The sequence below is a fragment of the Salvia splendens genome, chromosome 13, assembly GCF_004379255.2.
Source record: "Salvia splendens isolate huo1 chromosome 13, SspV2, whole genome shotgun sequence".
Lineage (NCBI taxonomy): Eukaryota > Viridiplantae > Streptophyta > Magnoliopsida > Lamiales > Lamiaceae > Salvia > Salvia splendens.
Window position 1 is genome coordinate 24,104,956 of NC_056044.1, and position 25,315 is coordinate 24,130,270.

General features: G+C 36.5%; 1 protein-coding gene across 1 annotated transcript; it reads right to left on the bottom strand.

Annotated features, from left to right (window-relative positions):
- Positions 1-12,234: 12,234 nt before the first annotated feature.
- On the bottom strand, positions 12,235-14,208 carry LOC121762684 (actin-depolymerizing factor 1-like). Its single transcript, XM_042158642.1, has 4 exons — positions 14,102-14,208; positions 13,961-14,000; positions 12,766-13,031; positions 12,235-12,642 (listed from the first exon to the last, which is right to left on the bottom strand). The coding sequence occupies exons 2-4, from the start codon at positions 13,961-13,963 to the stop codon at positions 12,492-12,494; spliced, it is 420 nt and encodes a 139-aa protein (XP_042014576.1). The 5' UTR covers positions 13,964-14,000; positions 14,102-14,208; the 3' UTR covers positions 12,235-12,491.
- Positions 14,209-25,315: the final 11,107 nt, after the last annotated feature.

Here is a 25,315-nt window from a genome sequence, read left to right on the forward strand (position 1 = left end):
CCACTAGAAACATGAACTAGTATTTATATTCGAGGGTGGGAGCTGAGTCTGACGTTCTAGAATGTTCCAAATAAACCCTAATTTTTAAAGAGCCGTTGGATGGTATTTGCGTGCTTGGTTCGGTTTCAACTTTCTACTCGTATTCAACTTTTTCTACTTTAGCCATCTGCCGACCACGCAATTGAATTTTTTCCATGTTTCCTTTTGGAATTGTTTTCTTTTAAATTTTGTAATTTACTTTTTATTAATGATCAAATTTAGTGCTTGTCTATAAATTTCTAACTTTTCGCTAAATTTTGATTTGTTTCTACTATTTATATTTTTTTAATTTTTCAATTAATTAAAATTTTGACATTTATATAATTTTAGGAATTATATACAAGATAATGTTAAAATGAGTTAGAAGAGATTAAAGCTCACGGATTTCAATAAACAATAGATAAAATATTAATAAAAAAGTAAAATATTCAATCCATTATAACATACTCCGTCAGTCTCCAAAGAGTACAAAAAATATTGTGAGAGTACAACATCTATTATAATATACATACTCCCTTTGTCCCCAACGATCTTAATTGCATATAAAAATCTGTTGGGGTGCACAGCAGGGGCTGTTGTCCCTCACATCATATTATTTTTTTCATCAAATAAAATTAATTTCTTTTTTTATAAAATAATAAGGTGTGAGAGACAGCAGCCCCTGCTGTGCACCCCACCATAGCAGGGGATCCCGGCCACACTTTGTCAGATACTTAAGGTCGATTGTACATTATAACGCTTGACATATGTGCATTTTTTATTTTCGTCTGTCTCACAAATATATGTGCATTGCATTTTTGGAAAGTTATCCCAATTTATTATCCATATACATCAACTTATTTACAATTTATACCACCATTAGACACTACTAATAATGTGGGTTCCACTACCCACTAACACTACTTTAACTACACTTCACATCCTCTCTCTTACTTTACCAATTTTGTATTAATTCTCATATCATATCAATTGCCGATATTTTTATGGAACAAAGAGAGTATATTATTGTAGTAGTACAAAATTCAAGCACATATGAATATTATCAAGTAGTAATATATGATACGCTCGGATTTTGCATTATTTTAAGGCCTTTATTTGGTCCGTTTTTAATGTCAAAATCACAATTTATGTCCATATTTTGCATATTTTATAGTGTCCATTAAGTGGATCTAACTCTTCAACCTCCTCTCACGATTATGTAGCAAGTTATATTAAATCATCACAAAATGTGTCACTCAAACGTGAAGCATTATCCATTACCTTAAGGAAGAAACAAAGTAAGAACAAAATGGATATTAAATAGAAAAAGGAATTGTATAACCAAAGTCGTTACTAACATATCAAGTTTTTGGCGCCGTTGCCGGGAAATACATTCACTTCGTGATTGATATCTTCAAACAGACAAATTTGCTAATTTGGATTTTAATTGCTTTCTTTTTTAAATTTTTAGTTTAAAATTTACGTGTTGGACACGTTCTGGGGAGGACACGTTCTGGGGAGGACAAGACTGCTTTACTTCGCCTTCTCCCTGTTTAAAATTGATATCTTCAGGTAGTGTATGTGAACACGTTCTGGGGAGGACAAGACTAGAGTTGAGTTGGAAAGGCTGCAAGCCCAAGTAAAGCAGTTGATGGACGAGAAGATTGCTCGAGAGGCCCAAGAAAATAAAAACAGGGAGATAGTTCCTGTTATGCATATGTTTAATCACGGGAACATGATCACATTTCCCGAAGGCCCTCGTGTAGATGCTAATAATTTTGAGCTACAAAATATATGGTACTCTCTCTATCCTTTAAATTTTCACATTTTTCCATTTCCGTTCGTCCCACAAAATTTGTCACATTTCACTTTTTATCATTTTTGGTAGTGGACCTTATATTCCACTAACTCATTTCAACTCACATTTTATTATAAAACTAATATATAAAAGTAGGATTCACACTCCACTAATCTTTTCAACTCACTTTCCATTACATTTTTTAAAATTCATGCTCGATCAAAATGTGACAAAATTTAAGGACGGAGGGAGTAGTATACTTAGATTATCACATTGATATATATTCTAGTCAATTACCCCTACATAAACTCATTTTTTTATGTCTATGTGAATACTATTTTATAGTAATAATTTATTTTTATTAAATTCTAGTATTTTTATGATTGATATGCATATTTTAATTTAATTTCAATTTTATTATCACAAAAAATGTTAGTGCGTTATACGAGTATTATTTTTTGTTACATATATAGTGATAAAAGTGAAAAGATTTATGAAAATAAAATGATATCCCTTTAGAAAAAGAAGTTAAATACTCCATTTGTCCTTGAAAGTTTGTTTATTTTTTCTATTTTGTTCCGTCCCATAAAATTTGTCTTATTTCACTTTTTACCATTTTTTTGTAGAGAACCTCATATTCCACTAATTCATTCTTACTCATATAAAATTAATATATAAAAATAAGACTCATATTCCACTAACTTTTTTAACTCACTTATCATTACATTTCTTAAAATTCGTGTTAAATTAAAAATGTGACAATATTTGGGGACATACTCCAAATACTTACTCCAAATATCGAAACATAGTGCTCCAAATGTGAGCATCTTCTTCTTCCTGGGTTTAGGGGCTTGTTTCCACTTTCTCCCCATTCTTGCCTATAGATAATTTATTTATATATATATATATAGGGGTGTGTTAAGGTATTTCGCAGCTTTTCAGTCCAAGCTTCAATCAGATCACAGCCCTTGGATCCTTGAATTGGATGGTTGTGATGATCTGCATTATTACACTATAATGGTGCATTATTAGTCGTTGTGCATTATTCAACTAAAAATCTGCATTATTACACTATAATGGTGCATTATTAGTCGGTGTGCATTATTCAACTGAAAATCTGCATTATTAAATGACACGTGGCATCAATCTAACCGTCGGATGACAAAATAGTGGGGCTGCATTATAATGATAACCCCAATTTTCCGTAATAACCCCAATTTCGCTCATTTTATCAGTCAGTCAAAAGTATCATTTTATCAACTCAGAGTATCATTCTATCCGGCAAAACTATCATTATATGCAATAAACCTAACATACATCATTTTATCATTTTATCAGTCAGTCAAAAGTATCATTTTATCAACTCAGAGTATCATTCTATCCGGCAAAACTATCATTCAATGCAATAAACCTAACATATATCATTTAATCATTTTATCAGTCAGTCAAAAGTATCATTTTATCAACTCAGAGTATCATTCTATCCGGCAAAACTATCATTCTATGCAATAAACCTAACATATATAATTTTATCATTTTATCATTTTATCAGTCAGTCAAAAGTATCATTTTATTAACTCAGAGTATCATTCTATCCGGCAAAACTATCATTCTATGCAATAAACCTATCATTTTATCAGTCAGTCAAAAGTATCATTTTATCAACTCAGAGTATCATTCTATCCGGCAAAACTATCATTCTATGCAATAAACCTAACATATATAATCTTATCATTTTATCAATCAGTCAAAAGTATCATTTTATCAACTTAGAGTATCATTCTATCCGGCAAAACTATCATTCTATGCAATAAACCTAATATAATCGGCACAATACATAATATACAAACCTACAAAGCAGTAAACGTATCATTTTATCAACTTAGAGTATCATTTTTATAAGGTTACTGTCATTTTATCAGCTTAGATTATCATTTTATCAGGTAAAAGTATCATTTTATTAAACAAAAATGTCATTTTATACACCAAAAATACCTATCATTCTATCGGCTGAAAGTATCATTCTACCCGGCAAAACTATCATTCTATCGGCTGAAAGTATCATTCTATCCGGCAAAACTATCATTTTATGCAGTAAACCTAACATTTATAAGCTAAAAGTATCATTTTATCAACTCAGAGTATCATTCTATCCGGAAAAACTATCATTCTATGCAATAAACCTAACATATATCATTTTATCAGTCAGTCAAAAGTATCATTTTATCAACTCAGAGTATCATTCTATCCGGCAAAACTATCATTCTATGCAATAAACCTATCATTTTATCAGTCAGTCAAAAGTATCATTTTATCAACTCAGAGTATCATTTTATCCGGCAAAACTATCATTCTATGCAATAAACCTATCATTTTATCAGTTAGTCAAAAGTATCATTTTATCAACTCAGAGTATCATTCTATCCGGCAAAACTATCATTCTATGCAATAAACATATCATTTTATCATTTTACGTGCTATTTGGCGAAATTCAGAAATTAAATGAGGGAAATGACAGTTTTACTCCCGCGCTTTTTTTTATGAAGAAAATCTAAGTTTGAATCTCAAAACTATCATTCTATGCAATAAACCTATCATTTTATCATTTTACGTGATATTTGGCGAAATTCAGAAATTAAATTAGGGAAATGACAGTTTTACCCCCGCGCTTTTTTTTATGAAGTAAATCTAAGTTTGAATCTCAACCGCATGATTAGAAATATGTGTGGTCCAGATTTGGTTATAGGGTTATTACGATATTTAGGGGTTATCATATGATCACGACTATATATATATATATATATATATATATATATATATATCCTATATATATATATATATATTTGGGAGCATTATTCTCCTATTCATCCCTAAGATCCTTTATTCTTATTAATATGGGTCGTTAGATCTGATTCATCAACGGTCCGGATGGATGCAATTTATTTAAACCCGCATTGCATTATAAGCTGGTTTCTATGCATTATAAGGGTATTTTAGACAATGAATGAAAATGGGAACCGCCAGAATTCAGAAAGTCCGTGATTCAAGCGATTTGATGAATTCAACCCTCTCAATCGGTTCATTCTCTCTCATTCTACACTCTCTATCTTCCTCTCCACTCTTCCACCTTTCCCTCTCCCCATCTTCCATTATACGGTAAACCCTAGTTTCCGACTCCGTTTTCTATTTTCGGTAGGCGACGAAAGATTTCACATCACTCGTCCAAGATCACGTCACCCACACTCCACCAATGCAAACATCAAACCCAAAACCGGCAACAACGGTACTGTTGTATCGACCATTTCGCCAAGGTATGTGTGGAAAGGGCTTACTGGAAGTCGATTTTATGATTTTTTAGACACGAAAAGCAAAGATTTGAACTTCAACTAGGTCGCGACTTTTGAAATTCAGAAATAACTATTTGTTTTGTTCAGGGTTTTCTCTGTATCCGAAGCGTAGACATTGTTTTGTGTTTAAAATCATGGATTCGGGTATCTTATATGTTTCTGTTATGATAGATTCGAAATGCCTAAACGAGGTCGTCCGCGCTCACAACCTTCACAAGCCGCAGGTATAACTGCGTGTATAATTGTGCAATTCATCTTCATATTTGTTTAATGACTGGAAGTGTAATTGTAGGTCTTTTTTAGTGCGCATTAGGCAATCTAAAATTCACATTGTCGATGTACTTGGATGCATTATTTGTTAAAAAATTTGATTAATGTACCAGATTCTTCAGTTGTTGTGCAAAAAGTGGTTATTGAAAGATACGTATGTGAATTATTTGATTTAGGTAGTGCATCATGTAGGTTTTTATTGTCATAATTAGCATTATATTATGCTTTTTTGGGGTATTGTGTATATTGTTTACGCATCTCGGTCAAGATTACGTATATACATTATTTGGTTTGAGCACTGCATTATGTATTCATAATTTGTCATTATTTGCAGTATATTAGGCATTATGTGGGGTATTGTGTGTAATAGTTAATATCCTCAGTGAAGATTACATATGTGCATTATTTGATTTAGGTAGTGCATTATGTAGATGCTAAATGTCATTATCTACAGTATATTATGCATTAATATGGGTATTGTCTGTGTTTGTTAAGCAACTCATTCAAGATTACATATGTTTATCATTTGGTTTGGGCAGTGCATTATGTATATGTAATCAGTCATTATTTGGAGTATATTATGCATTTTGAGTGGTATTCTGTATATGGCTTAATCTACTTAGTGTAGAATACATAAGTGCATTATTTGGTTTAGACAGTGCATTATGCAGTATGTAGCTGCTAATTGTCTTTATATGCAGTATATTCTGCATTATTAGAGGTATTATGCCTATGGGTTAATCAACTCAGTCAAGATTACATATGTACATTATTTGGTTTAGGCAGTGCATTATGTATCTGTAATTTGTCATTATCTGCAGTATATTATGCATTATGAAAGGTATTTTGTATATTTTTTAATCAACTCAGTGAAGATTACATATGTGTATTATTTGGTTTAGACAGTGCATTATGTAGCAGTTAATTGTCATTATTTTGAGTATATTATGCATTATGAGAGGTGTTTTGTATATGGGTTAATCAACTCAGTGAAGATTACATATGTGCATTATTTGGTTTAGACATTGCATTATGTAGCAGGTAATTGTCATTATTTGGAGTGTATTAGCAATTATGAGATGTATTTTATATATGGGTTAATCAATTCAGAGAAGATTACATATGTGCATTATTTGGTTTATGCAGTGCATTATGTAGCAGGTTATTGTCATTATTTGGGGTATATTAGGCATTATTAGAGGTATTGTTTATATTGGTTAATAGACTCAGTGAAGATTCAAAGTGCATAATTGCGTCATTAAAATGATCCATTATTGTATGCAATATAAATATGTGCATTATTTGATTTGTCTTGCGCATTATGAGTCAAGTTTTTGTCATTATTTACAAAATAGTATCCATTAGGAAGACTATTGTGTATATGTGTGAATTATTTCAATGAACTTCAAAGTACACATTATTTGAATTCATAAGTGATTGTTGCTGTTAGTATTATTCGTTATAAGCTCCTATCATGTTGTATTCTGTTGTATTGATAATTTTCTGATGTTTTATGTTGTTTGGTCCATATCAGAGAAGAAGCTAAGACTAGACATCGACGAAGCGGTCGACGACGTAATTTCGGTAGCACTTGCAAAAAAATTCATGTAATGTGCCCTTCATTGTGTAGTTCTTCTTCCCAATTTGGGGTGATAGCCATCGGTACGTGGTTTGTTTCGATATCCCAGATGACAAAATGAATATAATAGACCACAGCTTGGCAGAACCTCACGTATCCTTCAGCGCCAAATATGGCAACACACCATCTCTTTTGGTACGTAATGCAATTATTCGGTTATGTTGCATGATAATAAACAAAATTTACATTATACTGATTTCTTACACACTTTTACTATTTGTTGTAGAAAACATTCATGGCCGATGCATTTACCAAGTGCAAAGAACCGAAACTGGCAGGGCTTGTACGAAGCTGCAGTACCCATGTGGTGACAATGCCGTGGAGGAACAACGTAGTAACAATGGAGACGAGGGTGTACGTCATGCTCCATATGGAGACGTACTTCGGGGAGAAGGAGAAGGAGAAGGATTGGGATTGCGGGCTGAGCGCAAAAGGAACAAAAAGCTTAGAGATATTTAGAATCAAGTTTGCAAAGACGCTCCTTACTTGTGCGCATAACACCAGAGGTGCCGCAAACCAGTCTAAGGCAACGAGGTATTGGAGAGAGAGAACGGCGAAGATCAACTTCGAACAGTGGGTCGAGAATTATGGGCTGTAGTGAGTGAGAGTCTCGGCTCAGGTGATGGAGGTTCATGTGTTAATTGACAGCTTGATTGATTATTTAAAACTGCAAGGGTTTTAGTAGACACATGATGGAAAGTGGACGCAGCCACCTTGTGGCGTGGTATATTTTTAACAACTTTTTATGTGAGTTTTGGTATGACACTGATTTTGGGACTATGCATTATGAATGGAGTATGTGTCATTATTCAGCAATATAGTATGTGCATTACATTTTTTTAGGCTGTGCATTATGTGTAAAGCAATTGTCATTATTTGCAATATAGTATGCATTATGATAATTACTGTGTATATAGGATGCATTGTTTGTCAAAAGTGGATATAGATATGGGAAATGGATATGTGCATTATTTGATTGAGACCTTGCATTATGCATCGAGAAGTTGTCATTATTTTGAATGTTGTAGGCAATACGAAGAATCAATGGGCACATGGGTACTCCACTGAGTTAATCTCACAGTTATATAGAGTAATTGAAGATATAGAATACAATAATGCATGATGGGATATGGATATGTGCATTATTTGATTTAGACCTTGCATTATGCATCGAGTTGTCATTATTTTGAATGTTGTAGGCATTACGAAGTAGCTATGGGCACATTAGTACTTCAGTGAGTTAATCTCACAGTTATATAGAGTAATTGAAGATATAGAATCCAATAATGAACGGAAACAGTGTACTAATGCAAGAAAAATCATTGGATGAAAATAGGACGACTATGAGCAAAAAAAAATCAGTGATGTTGTGTTTATCGAAACTGAGTCAAGCTGGTCTCTTGCCCTTCCGCATCTCTTTCTCCATCGCCATCTCTTTAAGCATTGGACAGTTCCTGGAGTCGTGATGACCCATCTCATCGCACGCCTTACACCGTCTAAGAGGGCTAGTAGCATCCTTTATAGCATTCTCTCGCTTCGAAATCAGACGGCTCGCTGAGCTGCTAGCGTGGCCCTTGGGCTAGCATTCAGGTACAACCACCACTGTACAGAAACGAAAAAAAGGGGTCAGCAAACATGTACATTATGATTCATGTTCTGACAATTAATGCACCTAAGACTACCATTATTATGTATAATATGTACATTACATAAAACGTACATTATGTATAACTCAAACTCGCGGTCTTTGTTAACGTTGTAAGCGTTTTAGATGGATTTCAACACATTGCATAATAGTACTACATGGATTGCAGTGTAGAGCTCTGAGTATTCCATTATTGCCTATAATGTAAAATAACGGTATAAAAAAACAATCTGTTTATATATATACAGCAACAGAAACATACTATGCCAATACTGCAATACTAAACATCTACACAACAAATCCACCTATTACTATCAGGCAATCTGTAAACGCATACTAAATGAATATTGTTGGATACGCCTATAATATTGCTGAATAACGTGTCATGTGGCAGTACGAGATTGGTGGTACGGTTTCACTTTAAGAAGGGTTGTCATCTTAACATAATCCTATATTGGTGGTAAGGTTTCACTTTAAGAATCGGAACCCCAACCAAAAATGGAATTATATTATTCGGTCCAGTGTCCAAGTATGATAATGTACATAAAGGTTTAACTCAGTTGACCCTAAACCCTAAACCCGCACGTGCTTAACTCAGTTGGTTCCTGGGTGGTAGATTGTCCCTAAGCAGACAGGATCGAATGCTGGCAGCCGCAGTGTGGGAGTTTCACCACTGTGGTGGCTCCTTGTGTGCTGGTTACCAGTGTAAGTTCCTCCCACCTAATGGGCCGCTGAGGTACCGTGTTTGAACCCCTCCATAGCGATGTCGGGCCGGGTTATGGGGGCGCCTGGGGTGAGAGAATCACCTTTTGTCCCTAAGTACATAAACATAATTTGACCATATGAAGACATGCTGCCAAGTTGACACATTTTCTTTTGCTTGTATATTTATTTATTTTTATTCTGTAACATTAATATGGTCAAAAACTTGACAAACTAATATCTAGATTAGTACAAGCCACTAAAGTTTAGCCTAAATTTTGTCGCCGCTGGAAAAAATTTAATAACTATTTAAGTTTGTGATATCATATGTTAAATTTAAAGTTTGTAGGAAAAAATAAAATTTTAAAAAGTTTTGTGACAGCCAATATCCCTAAAAAGTAAAGTGGACATGCAAGAATAGACATTGAAATGACAAAATGAGAATTAACATGGTGAGTAATGAATAACAAGTACGGAGAAATATAATCTAAGGGTAACAATCTATAGCGGACGTTGCACACAGTCATTTTGCATAACAAAGTTGAGCAGGTGTGATAAGTTAGAGAGGAGTCAGTGCGGGCCGTTGGGGTGCAGCAGGGATGAGGCAAAGGCAGATAGCAAGGAAGCTCTGGAGTTGTACAAGTATGATGGCAGATCACCCGGGATGAGGGTCACCGTCATTAAGTTATGTGGACAATCTCGACCTTATAGTGAGAACAGCGCACAGCCATCTTCATGGAAGTGGTTGAAATAGAGGACTAGGTATGATATAGTATTTCATAAAATGTCAAAAAACTTGATTGGGATGGCAAGGTAAGGGCCGTCGAGAAAGGGACTAACAACATCGAGAGAAAGAGTTGTTAGGCGAGTTGGAGACGGCTCCATGTCAGACAGACTGTACGAATCCGTACTGAATTCGGGATCGTACTGCGTGTGGGAGTCGAACCGCCGATATTCGTCAGGGTCTGTTCTGACTTGGGTATTCACCTGAATCCATTTTATAGTGTAATTTGAGTGTAGAAAGGTGAATGGAAAGGTTACAAATGAAGGTGGGGTTGGGGGTATTTACATAAATAAATTTTTCAGAATTAAAACAAAAACGTGTTGCATCGTCCGCGTCATCGTCCGCGTCGCCCACAGTGGGTGGACGATGGCGCGGACGATGCCCTATCATCCGCGTATCGTCCGCGGATGATCTATAGGGCGCGGACGATGCATCGGGCATCGTCCGCTCACCCATAGTGGGTGGACGATGGCGCGTCCGAGGCATCGGGCGGCCTATCGTCCACCCCATTGCGGATGCTCTAAAATGAGTCTATTTTTCATGAACGAAGGAAGTCCTACATTTTAAATGACAACTTTCCAAAATAAAAATATAATTTACATTTAGCAATAATTCAGACATTTTGGTTAGTGTGCATTCTGACTTGAATACTGATCTTTTTTTATTGAGAAACAATGCAAGTATTATGTTGTACCCTTTCCAGCTCTGGAATTTTTATTTACTTGTCATATTCACATGTTATAGATTGAAACTTGTATAAGTTGTAAGAGTTGTGGAAATTTCCTATATTTCTTTCTATAATATTCTTGATGGCTGGGGTCAGAGGTCAGACCAGTTGTACTTGATTAACTGAGTCATGAAAGAAACAAGAAAAAGTAATGAGCTATCCAGAAGGAGAAGGGATTGTGGTGGAAGATTGAATGATAGAAGTGAGGTAAGAAAAATCTAGCCAGAAGAGAAGATGGGATGTTCTGGTAGTAGTGGAATTTAATGTGATGTCTTATGTCAGATAGCATATGGAATTTTTATGTAAATAGCCTTGACGTAATGTTCATTTTAGCGATGAAGATTTTCAGTATATATTTATTCCCCTTCCAGTTTCTGTTTGTAATCAAGGAGAAATTTATCTAAAAATGTGTATCATATCTTGTCTTATATAATCTCAACTGCATTGGTAAGTCGGGTTGGTGGCCTGGATCCCCTGCGCTTCCTCCGCAGAAAATATTAAAATAATGCATTGTGAGAGCACAGCATCCCCTGTTGTGCGGATCCATGCCCCGGGCCGGGTTGGTACCTATGATATGATATCAGAGCCATCCACTCTTTCATCGTCTACATATCATTTTGATTAAGCACGGCAGAATCCTCCAACGAAATTGGGACTCCCTCAGTTCCTATTCAACCACACCCCTCACTCTATCCCTTTCTAGCTTACTTTGCGGCCTTGGGCTAGAACTAGAACACTACTCTTGAATCCAACTTATCTTGTCTAAAAGAGTCGGCCGCCACTGATTGAGATCATTTCTCCACTAAAAAATACTATGCCTAACTTTTACTAAAACTTGTCTCTCACTTAGATTTGCAGTAGTTTCTGAGTGAACGTATTAATATTTCACTCCAGGATTCTGACTTTTAAATACTTTTTCGAAGAAGTATCTAACACAGGTGGAAATAATTGCAATCATGTGCTAAAATTTAAGCAAAAAAAATTAATACACGCCGGCAAAAATTGATTACAAAAGTAATCTGAAAAATAAAATCAAGAATGGGACATGTATAGCTTCAAACATCTAGCACACTATTTACCTAAATACATGCAGAACACCCAACAAAATAAGAACTTCTGCAGACACTCATCAAGCAATCAAGAAATCAAACTTTTAGCTAGCTAACTGAGTAAAGATGGCATACATGTTCAAGACACGAATAAATTATCAAAGAAAGTTTGTTCTGTTCATATCTACAAAAAGAATGAAATGGTAACGCGATGGTGAAACAAATGTTAGTTTAACTAGGGAATAAAGCCAGGGGTAAAAAATGTAGATATATCATATCATACCAAATCATGCCAGACTTACACCTCCCAGATTGTTACAATATCAGCTTGTAGATTAAAACTACAACTGCAACACTTGAAAACATCATATAGTACTAATAGTCTAAAACACACATAAATTGCATCAAGTTATAAGAAACAGTATACCAAGTGATTGGCAACTACTTATACCCAATTTTACCGTCCAACAATCTGTATGCATCGCATGGAACAACTGCATACGAATGTTCACTTAGATAGCACGACCCTTAATAACATCAAGGCCCATTTCAGTTGGATCGGTTGCTTGCAGTTCAACTTGAATTCCGTCCAGCTCCCTCTTGAATCTGTCCTTCGAACTAGCATAGATCATCTTGCTTCTGATCCTTGAGGAATCAGGAGACCTTACAAAGGAAAAGCAATCGAGCAAATAAACCATGTTCAGTGAGTAATGCATTTTTTCTCAAAAATGTAGTGCATCATGATTTGTTAACTAATGGATAAGCTAAATAATATGCTGACATTACCAAGCAATAAAGAAAATCTTGCTTTTCTGGCAATTTTCTGCAGTCACAAAGTCAAAATCGTAGATGCAATAGCGACATTCTTCAGCAGGGACACTAGCGGCGAAGTCCTCATAGGTTTCAGTTGGCTCACCAACTTTTTCAACAACAACCTGCTTCTGTTTCTCCTCTATCTTAAAGATAATGTAGCGATAAGTCCTTTTTGCCTTCAATTCCAAGAATCTCAACTTGCAGTCATCATGAACTGCCATTCCAGATGCTGCGTTTGCCTGTAACGTGATCACAAGAACATTATTTCGATAACATATACATCTTCATAGCAGGAGGTATATCAGGAAAAACATCATGCTTACAATAAGCAGCAACTGCAGAAACGTGATATTTAACAATCTCGGAGTCAAAAAACCAAAACACTGAGTAACAAAGATATGTGCAATATTTACCCCCCTCCCCCCCTCTCACACACATCACCACTAGGCACTAACCAACAGAACCCTGAATCCAAATATAATTACAGCAATCATGCCTTCATACAAAATCACAACTCAGAGATATTGAAAAACATTAGCTATATATTTTGCCACATATGATAAATATTTTAGCCTCTATAGTGATAGCAAATGGATCAAACTAGAACATCACAACAACTATACCACTGCACTGTTACGGAATAGAGAAACTAATTAGAGGAATCCCCATCCATCAATTAGCTATTTCATATACTCGAATCATTTTACGATTTATCTGCTAAAAATTACTAGCACAGTTAAGCATTAGGATGGTTTTCATCAATAAGTAATTTCTCATGGACTACAGAAACTTCGAAAAATAGACAAAATCATCCACAATCGAGCAAAACCACAGAAATGGATAGCAATTAATGTCAGATCAACCAAACAACAGATACCACGCCTGGAGCGCAATTAAGCTGCAATCCTGCTATGCGAATCGCAAACTTATCTCAATAGCTAAATGATTCTTAATGAACTCGCTACTGAAAAATCAACTCAAGAGAACAGCATCCAAAAACCAGATCAATCAGGTAGCTCGCGAAACAAAAACTGATAACTACTTCAAATTAGACGAAAGAACAGAAACGAAAATCAGATCAAGCGAGCAATCGAACCATGCGCAATAATCAGGAGACGCGAAAGCAATGCAACAGGAAATCTGGAGAAACAGATGGGCGGAGACTCACCATTTTCGATCGTGCTTAATTTTGAAGCAGATAACGCGCACTGTGGAGAAAAGAAAAGCAGAGAAAATTTAGAGAGAGAATATGAGAGCAAGCGATAACGTGCGAGCTATCTTTATTCAGCGGGTGCGGTAGGGTTTTTACTTGATTTTACAGTGGGTGAAAAAAACGGTTGCGTGACGCCGCGTGCGCTTCTCTCTGCAGTCGGCGGCAATGGCGGCTCGCAATACTGTTATTTACTCCCTCCGTCCGCAGCCGTTAGAAGTCTCATTTCATGGTGGCACAGTTTTAAGAAATGTTAAGAAAAATGTGTGGAAAAAGTTAGTGAAATGGGTCTCACTTGTATGTTGAAATGTGAGTGGAATGAGTTCATGAAAGGTGGGACCCTATTACCATTTATGGTAAAAGTGAACCGAAACTACTATTCGCGGACGGACTAAAATAGAAAAATGGGACTCCTATTCGCGGACGGAGGGAGTATAATTTTATTAGTATTGAATATTATTGTTACACTTAAATTATTGAAAAGATATCAACAAAATTCGTTTACTATTTGCAAAATTAGAATAGCTAATATTATCACCGGACATTGTAGATGATCAAATAGGTATTCAATGAATATAACAACAATAGAAATGGTATTATCATTGACAGAGTAAAAAATATCTCATTTTAAGCAAGTTGTTTCAAAATCCAGTCATCCAACAAATTCTACTAGCAAATTGACTATAATTTCAATTTAAATTGCTACGAACTTAAAAGGAATGTCAATTGACGAGCGCATCTATTTGATAATAAACTAAAGAAATGTAATTAGCATATTGTAAAAATGCTGTGAAACTATAGGAAACTTTTTTGTATGTTAGAGGACAATAATTAATTTTATAAACTTAACAATTTCATAATCATTTTTTCGTATTGTGGAAGAAGGAAGTTAATGTTGTGGGGAAACAACGGCTTGCTTTATAAATCAGCCACGCCACGAGTCTGCATTGGATTTGGATCCCCTGCTGTGCACAGCACTGCTATGCACCTCACAAAACATTAAAAAAATATATTTTTTTTATTATTAAAAAAATGTTTTGTGAGGTGCACAATAGTGCTGTGCACCGCAGGGGATCCAAATCCAGTCTGCATTGTGTAAAATATGCTCTCGAGTGGTGTTCTTATTTCATTACTTTTTTCAAAAAAAATCAAAATTCAAGGGTCACCAGAACAGAAATGCATATTGTTCCATATGTCCGCGAATACGAGTCCGTTTTTCCATTTTAGTCCTTCCGTAAATAGGAGTCTTGGTTCACTTTTACCATAAATAGTAATAGGGTCTCACATTTCACTAACTCATTCTACTTATATTTCATTTAAAATTAATATATACAAGGGAGACCACTATTCCACTAACTTTTTTCCACTTACTTTTCTTAACCTTTCTTAAAACTCGTGCCATCCATGAGACTATTAATGGCGGACGGAGGGAGTCGAAATTAAAGAAAATTATAAGTATAATAACGATAATGGAAGTCGCCGAGTGGGGTCCACCACAGATTCTCTCTCTACCTTCCTGCGTTAATTCCACGCTGCTCGATCATAAAATGACTTTTCACGTTCTTTTTTCCAAAAAAAAAGAGAAATAAAACTAAATTTTCTTTTCGATTAAAAGTAGAGCAGTGGCTTAGCTAGGAGAAAAAGAAATCAACCTGCTTATGTCTAGATTTTGTGATCTGAACTTACTTTTACTAACAAAATATTGTTAGTTGATCTGAATTTATTTTTCTATAGTACTCCCTCCGTCCCGCACTACTCGCACTTATTTCCTTTTTGGGCGTCCCAAGTTACTTGCACTCTTTCCATTTTTAGTAAAAATTTTTACCTACAGCCGTCATTTTTTACTTTCCTATACACTCATTCCTTAATCTCCGTGCCGAAAAGGAAAGGGGCGAGTAGCCCGGGACGGAGGGAGTATTTTGCAAAAGTAAGAACGTGGAGGCAAGATTTCCATGGGGTGCAACGTGCTGTCGCCATTATGGGTCGCCTATTTCATGTTATTTAAAACTAGTCATTGCTAACAAATAAATTTCATATTAATTATTTTTAATAAAATTAATGTATATAATCAAATTTTTTAAATATTTTACATTAAAAATTGATTTATAAAACACACTCAAAATTGAAATTGGATCAGATTTTTGGGTAACTAATTATATAATTTTATGTACTTTTGTATTATTAAATAAAAGAAAATGTGGAAGGATTTCTGTGATAATAATAATAATTGTTATCATTATAATAAATAATTAAAAATAATACTAATAAAGAAATTTTAGATTTTAGTGGCTTGAAACTTGGGCTTGGTCTAATTGGTGATCACTTTAGTTAATATGTCCTTCTTTATTAGATTTGAACCGAATGTGGGCCCATACATGAATTAAACTATCAATACTAAAATTTGTTATAAATGGTCCGACTGTGACGGGAGCCCAAATATAGATCTTTTGGTCAAGGGTCTTTATCAATGCAAAACTCATATTTTAATACAAAAACGGAAAATCAAGCATACAGAGGTCACTTTTAGGTTATTGTTAATTTATTTTTAAGTCATTACAGTAAGGATGACCTAAAATGATTTTAACATGACCTTAACTCGAATTTTATAATACTCCCTCCGTCCCAAGGTAGTTGAGGCATTTCTTTTTGGCACAGGATTTAAGAAATTGATTTGTTAAAGGTTAAAGTGGAGAGAGGAAAGTAAGAGAAGGAATAAAAATTTTACCAAAAAAGGAAATGACTCAACTACCTTGGGACAAATTAAAAAGGAATACGACTCAACTACCTTGGGACGGAGGGAGTATGACCTAAACCTGCTTAATAATGACCCTTCGTGTTTTTTGCATTATTGACCATTAGATTGACAAATCTCATAGTTAGGATTTTATATTGAGATGCATTTTTGTATTGATCATTTTCATTTTCCTACCTCATCAAATTGAGTTTCATAATGTACTCCCTCTGTCCGCCATTAGGAGTACCATTTCTTGACGGCACGGGTTTTAAAAAATATTAAGAAAAGAGGGTGGAAAAAGGTTAGCGGAATATGAGTCCCACTTGTACATATTAGTTTTAAATGAAACGTGAGTGAAATGAGTTAGTGAAATGTGAGACTCTATTACCATTTATGGTAAAAGTGAATCGGAATTCCTATTCGCGAACAGACTAGGAGTGTCCACAATATAGAGCCGCGGCTCACTATAGGGGAGGACGCGGGCGGCCGAGAAGGGGGTGGAGGACGCGGGCGCGCCATGCCCTCGGCGAGGACGGGGCGCAGGGAGAGGGGCCGTTGCGCTGCCCTCGGCGGCCTATAGCAGGGCCCGGCGAGCCACGGCGGCGCCGACCACTTTTTTTTGTTTTAATTTTCGGTTTTTTGGGATAAATAATGGGCTTTGTGATAAAATAATGTGATTTGTGCCAACAATTAATAAAATAATGTGATTTGTCGTTGTGGACGCGTCCGCTATTGGACTGGACAACTTTTTTGTGGCTAGTGGAAGAGTTTTTTGTGACTGTGCCTTGGACATGACCACCTATTGTGGACACTCTAAAATGGAAAAATATGAGTAATAGAAAAACAGAACCCCTATGTGACAGGAGGAAGTAATTCACAAATTTATATCATAACAGTGTAAAACTTAAAAGCACCACTTGAGTTTGAGTTGTGATTTTTTTTCATAAGTGTAAATTTTCAATCTTAATTCTATTAAGTTTGATTATTCGGACCCATCCATGAATTTCTTATTTAATTGACATCCGTAACAACAATAGTTGATATTATCATCAATTACTCGGCCATTCTTACATTTGACCTTTTTTGTGTTTATAAACCAACATATCTTTCATAAATTTGATATGGATTCTAAGTTTTATGCTACCAAAATATTTTAAAACATGAAAATGATATAATAACATTGGATCAATTGCAAACAGCAATTAAACAAGTTAAGCCATAAAAACGAAAGAACAGGAAATTGATTAGGTACATTAACCAACTTTCCACTAACAGAGAGACTAAGTAATCTGAATGCGTTTGACTGTACATTCCAATATAATGACCAAATAATGTATCTAACGGTGAATCGGTGGATTTAATTTGTATAATTAATTGTTATGTGACTGAAGGGTCACAATTTCTAGAAATCAGGTCATCAACCCAAAGAAAACAACCATAATTGTTTATCAAAGTAGTTTTGTTTTAATAATCACATATAATTAATAAACCTTGGAACACGAAGATAAAATATCTCTTTCATAGTTTTTTTATGTAGACAATCATTGGATTGAAAAATATCTTCACCAACGACTTAATAGCATCCCTCGAGTCATCGTTCTCATATATTCTGTTTAATTTGTCATATGCAAATCCATTTCAAATTATAGTTAGTATTTAATCTCATCATATTCAGTCACACAATATTGGTTTTTTATAGTCTATAAAATCACTCGATATTTGTCCCGACTGGGGTACCCCTCAGCTAAACGACAACACAACACAACACAAAAACAAGGAGTATTCATTCCTATGTCCTATCTCAAGGAATGGCTCAAAAGGCTGCAAAATTTGAGCCTTTCCTTTTGCAATGACAAAGATTCATGAGCGACAAGAAATGAGAAAAAAAGCAACACCCATTATAAAATCGTGGAATGCTGTTTCTTTCCTGTGTCGGTGCATTGTTTTTCTTCTAAATTTTGAAATTTAATGCTTTCGCTACCTAAATTTTTATATTCGGCCGTTAAATCTAACAACTACCATCGAGATTTTTGCAACCAATTTATTGTGAGAAACCACCACCTCCACAACTTTATGTGGCCAAAGTCTCTCCCCTGTCCCCATCATATATATATATATATATATATATGTTTCGAATCCGCCTCCTGACTTGCGGATTAAGGCTGAAAGTCTCTCAACGGAGAGTGGGGTTTGAAAACCAAGGTCATCACAGCTCCGCGCGGCCAACTGTGATACAAATATCTTCTTTTATTTTAGAAAGACTAAAGTCCCAAATTAGTCCCTAACATTTGGTCATTTTATCTTTTTGGTCCAAAACTTTATCTTTTGGATGTTTTGGTCCTGCACATATGAAAATTTGATCATTTTGGTCCTAAACTAACAGATCCGTTTAAAGATGACGGTCAACGGCAGTTTAAACAATTTTGACTAAATTAGAGATTTAAATTAGAATAATTAATATTTTTCTTATTTTAAACACAAATTTTGTCCTTAATCAATATCCCTAAACCCTAAATCTCCACCAAAGCTCTTCACCAAGCTAACAAATTCCTCTTTCAAGTTCCTACTTTCTCCCTCTAATCCCTAAATCTCCACCCAAATTCTATCGCTTGTCTCCGTAGTTCAGCCATGGCGGAGATAAAGCTCTTAGAGACGCGAGACCTAACCCGAATTGAACGAATCGGCGCCCACTCCCACATCCGGGGCCTCGGCCTCGACTCCGCCCTCGAGGCCCGCTCCTCCTCCGAGGGCATGGTCGGCCAGACTTCAGCCCGGAAAGCCGCCGGCGTCATTGTCAAAATGGTCCAGGAAGGAAAAATCGCCGGCCGCGCAGTCCTCCTCGCCGGCCAGCCCGGGACCGGCAAAACCGCCATCGCCATGGGCATGGCTAAATCCATCGGCCAAGAGACCCCCTTCGCTATGCTCGCAATTTCCCACCTCCTTCCCATAAAATGCCCTCCATTGCTTTAACTAGAACAGCGACGCCAAGGCCGCAGTGCGTCAGCCTCTCCTCTTCCACCTCTCCATCCGCCTCCATCGCAGCTCCTCGAAAAGACCCAATTTTTGCTTCTCTCTATTGGGTTTCAAGCCGAAACGCTTCCATTTTCTGAAGCCATGTTCTTCACTAAGAGAAACCAAGAAATCACAGCAGCAAACACTCCCCAAGACTCCCAACACAGCTCCACAGCTCATTTTGTGTTTTAATATATTTGTTTTGTATTTTAAAATGATAATGTCTAATATAATAATTAAAGATATAATTTGAGAGTTAATAATCATACTTAAAGATGGTAAATGGGTCAAAATCAGACTTAAACATGTTGACCGTTAAATACTTGAAGGATCTGTTAGTTTAGGACCAAAATGATCAAATTTTCATATGTGCATGACCAAAACATCCAAAAGATAAAGTTTTGGACCAAAAAGATAAAATGGCCAAATGTTAGGGATCATTTTGGGACTTTAGTCTTTTAGAAACAAAAATTAAAATTAATAATTGCACCTCAAACTGCACTGCGAGACATTCCAAGTTTTAACGAGCAAACGAGAAATTTTTGCTTTTCTCGGCATTTCTTTTTCGAATTTGTTAACGAATAAAATGGAAATTGATTGAATTTCTAAATTCCGATTGCTTGGAAGGAGAAAGCACGTGGATTCAAATCGTTAATACGCTTCATGATTTGTTGAAATTAAAGTTAAAATTTGAAATTTCAATCACAGATCAAGTGAGGAAGAGAACACAATAAGGAACAAATGAACACACACTAGAGAAGCATTATGAGAAACTGGAATCACAAAATGGACTCTACTGAAATATCTGGAGCTTACATTAAATCTCTAACAGCAAAGATCCAGTTTAAAAAAGCAGAAACCTAGCTAGAAGTAACTAGTAATTTTATTTTATACTTGCGGAGGAAGCTCAACGGATTATCCTCTAATAGGACGACCGGAAGCCGGCATTTCCTCCGCCGGCTTGGGCAGCGGATGCGGCGGCAGGTGGCCTCCGCTACCGTTTTTCTCTGGCGGTGGATGTGGAGGCTGAGCGGCAGTTAGTGGAGGAGAGATCTCGTCCGGCAGAGGAGCGGTGAGATTGTCTGGAATGACGAAAACGCACTGCGACGGGCGGCGCTGGTGACGGTTAGCTCTCTGCGACATTTTGAGAGTAGAGGACAAAATGAGAAATGTTTGGATGTTTTGGAAATGTGGTGAAAAGATGTGTCTAGAATGGGTATTATATAGAGAAATTAAGTCAGATTATCCGTTCACAGACGGATTATGTTGCATTTAATTATTCATAAATCCAAATGAAAATTTGGTGATTACGAACATTAAGTCTTGTTAGCCTTTGAGTGTAAGTGTGGGACCAATAAACAAATACTCCCTCATCTTCCTATCAATTGTCCACTTTTATCATTTTGTTCATCCCTCATTAACTTTCATCTTTTACTTTTTTACTATAAAGAGTAAGTAGATCTTACTATCTACTAACTCATTTCCTTCGTATTTATTGTAAAACAAGTATATAGAAATGAGCTACATATTCCACTAATTTTTTCAACTCACTTTCTTTTACCAGTGGACAATTATTGGGGAGGGAGAGTAAGAGTTAACTACGAAATTAGTGTGCAGTGAATGCATATTGTATATTTATGGTATTTTATAAAAATAAATAATACTCCTATTAGAGATCTATGGATCAAGTCTGTATTTCTTTCTAATTAATTAGGGAATATAATTACTTCGAGTCTAATTAATTCACGAGATTTAATTACTTAATTAGTGTTTAATTAAATAAGGAGAACTAGTTACTTTTTATCTAATTAATTTTGGGGATTTAATTACTTGGCTTATATTAAATTAGAGGATGTAATTACTTTGGATCTTGTTGAAACAAGTTTTAGGGAATTCATATCACTCTTTCTCATTGATAATCACAAGATTTACATGCCTCTTTATAGGCCTTCAAGAATACAAATAAGGTAAGATTGATTTCCCTAACCATATTCTCTATACAAGGTAAATATCAATTTCTAATTAATCGTGATCACAAGAAATTAGCTACGGAAAATCTTTCCTTCCACTGTGAGATCTTTCCTTCCAACACTCCCCCTCAAGTTAAGTAATGGGATCACCGATACTTAACTTGTCCAATACATCTCGAAATGAGTGAGAGCTCACTGCCTTTGTCAAGATATCTGCCAGTTGATCTTCTGACTTGACATAGGGCAACTCAACTATTTTTGCATCAATTGTATCCTTTATGAAGTGTCGATCAACCTCCACATGTTTGGTTCGATCATGCTGAACTGGATTCTCCGAGATACTAATGGCCGCCTTATTATCACACAACAAACGACACGGCTGTGTGGACTTGAGATCAAGCTCTGTCATGAGTCTTCTGAGCCATAATATTTCTGTTAATCTACTCTTGATTCCTCGAAATTCTGCCTCGGCACTTGATAGCGCAACTACCTTCTGTTTCTTACTTCTCCATGTCACCAGATTTCCTCCTACAAGGGTAAAATACCCCGCTGTAGACTTCCTATCATTAGGATTTCCTGCCCAATCTGCATCAGTGTAACCATGTATTTCTAAGTGTCCATGCTTCTTAAACAGCACCCCATGTCCTGGTGTACTCTTCAAGTATCGTACAATTCTCAATACCGCCTCCCAATGTTCTTCTTGCGGTGCATGCATGAATTGACTTACTACTCCAACGGCGTAGGCAAGATCTGGCCTAGTGTGAGATAAGTAGATAAGTTTCCCGACCAGCCGTTGGTATCTTCCTCGATCAACAAGTTTGGCTTCTTCCCGGATCTGTAGTCCATGATTCTGGACCATTGGGGTGTCTGCTGGCTTGCAATCCACCATCCCTGTTTCTGCTAGAATATCGAGTATATACTTCCTTTGATTGATAAAGATCCCCCGTTTTGACCTGAGTACCTCTATCCCCAAGAAGTACTTTAAGAGGCCAAGATCCTTCATCTCAAATTCCTTGGACAGATTTTTCCTCAACTGATCTATTTCTTCTTCATCATCGCCAGTAATAATCATATCATCAACATAAATAATAAGACAGATGATCTTACCATTTCTTTTCTTGAGAAACAGGGTGTGGTCTGAGTTGCTTTGACGATAGTCATACTTCTTCATCACTTCGGTGAATCTCCCAAACCATGTTCTAGGAGACTGCTTGAGGCCATATAGTGTCTTCTTAAGTTTGCAGACGTCTCCATTCTGAAAATCTCCAGTAAACCCAGGTGGGGGAACCATGTAGACGGGTTTGGTCAGCTCTCCATGTAGGAAAGCATTGGTCACGTCAAATTGATGTAGAGGCCAGTCTCGGTTAGCCGCCACTGAAAATAACACTCTCACTGTATTGATCTTGGCAACAGGAGAAAAGGTCTCCGCATAATCGACACCATAAGTTTGCGTATATCCCTTCGCAACTAGTCTCGCCTTGTATCGGTCAATGGATCCATCGGGCCTCCTTTTAATTGTAAACACCCATCTACACCCCACTGTAGTTGCTCCCTCGGGTAGCTTACTAACTTCCCAAGTCTTGTTTTTCAACAGAGCGTCCATCTCTACAAGCATAGCATCTCTCCAATGCTTAACTTTCCATGCCTCTTCTGCTGTATAAGGAATTTCTTCTTCTTCGTAGAGGGCAGCTTCGAATGCCCTAGCCATTTTAGCTAGGTTTCCTTTCACAAAGTTTGCCACTGCATATTGGCTTTTTCTGCCTGTCTTCTCTGGGGAGAACCTCTTCGGAGGGATTCCACGATTACTTCGTGGTGGGAGTATATAACGACCAGTATTCTCATCTAGAGTCGTACTCTCATGATGAGTCGTACTCTCATCTGTAATTTCTGCATCAGTAGAGTCAGTAGTATTAGTATCTTCTTGAGGTGAATCGGGAATTACCTCAGGTGCCTGGGATACCGGTTGAGGGGAGCTACTCGAGCGCGGTTGAGAGTACTCCATAGTGTTTGAGACATGCTCGGCGACAATGCTAACCTTTTCTGTTGAGTCCTCGTTGGAGGGATTTGGCCCAGGCACAAACCAACTTAGGTAGTCCAAAGTGTTATATGACTCGCTACTCTCCCCCTGACTACTAAGGTTGGTTTGGTAATAAAACTCGGTTTCCAAAAAATTACAATTCATTGTGGTTACTACCCTCTTTGTGGTTGGGTCATAGCATCTATACCCTTTCTGGTTAATCCCGTACCCTACAAACACACATTTGGTAGCACAAGGTGACAGTTTAGTTCTTTCATGCTTTGGGATATGGACGTATACAGTACATCCAAAAACTTTGGGTTGAAGGTTAAGATGTTTGGGTATTTTGGTGAGTTTGGAGAGGGTGTCGAAAGGTGTTTTTTTGTTTAGGATTTTAGTAGGGAGTCGGTTTATGAGGTAAATAGAGGTGGCAACAGCTTCGGGCCAGAAGTGAGTTGGGACTTTTGATTCTAACATCAGGGCTCGGGTAATTTCAAGGATGATTCTGTTTTTTCGTTTTGCTACCCCATTTTATTCTGGTGTGTAGGGACATGAGGTTTGATGTATCAGGCCCTTTTGGGTAAAGAAGTCTGTCATTTTCTGGTTCACAAATTCCCTCCCATTGTCGGATCGAAGGGTTTTTATCGTGGTCTGGAATTGGGTTTGGATAAGATTAAAGAACAGAATAAACTTGTCAATTACCTCGGACTTATGTTTCAAAAAATATATCCACGTCATCCTAGTGCAATCATCTACAAAAATCACAAAGTATCTTAACCCATTACCCCCAACAATAGGTGCAGGACCCCACACATCAGCATGAACAAGGGAAAAAATGGAATTCATACGAGTGTTTGTAGATTTAAATGATTGTCTGTGGCTCTTGGCCAAAACACAAGTCTCACAAGAAAAGTCTTTTGGAATAGAGAGTTTAGGAAAAAGTAAACGAAAATAACCAGGGGAAGGGTGTCCCAGTCGTTGGTGCCAAAGCCAAATCTCTCGTTCTGTGGACCCGTGAGCCAACATCACACTGCCTTGTTGAGCTATCTCATCCACGTAGTAGAGTCCTTGGCTCTCAGTGCCACGCCCAAGTATCTTCCTCGTCCGAATATCCTGTAAAATACAGAAGTCGGGATGCATCAGTAACGTACAGTTCAACTCCTTTGTTACATGGCTTATAGACATCAATCTTTGGGACAAAGTTGGAACATAAAGACAGTTTGACAGCCTCAAGGTTGGGGATATCTCAATAGTGCCTGCCCCGGCCACAGTAATCAATTCACCACTAGCAGTCTGTATATAGGTTTTAGTAATATCACTAAAACTAATAAAATCATTTTTATTTGGAGTCATGGTGTCTGTAGCTCCATAATCAAATATCCATCCCCGTTTTTCACCCCCATTATCTCTCTTAACAGTAAGTGCAGCGGAAATACAGTCCAAGGGCTCAAAACGATTTTTCAGTGGAAGGGGGTTAAATTGCATATTTGGCCAAAAAATTGGGGGTTTGTCACAATAATGTATAAGCTGGGGTTCATTATGCAATTTATCAGGAAATTGGGGACTATCATGCAATGGGT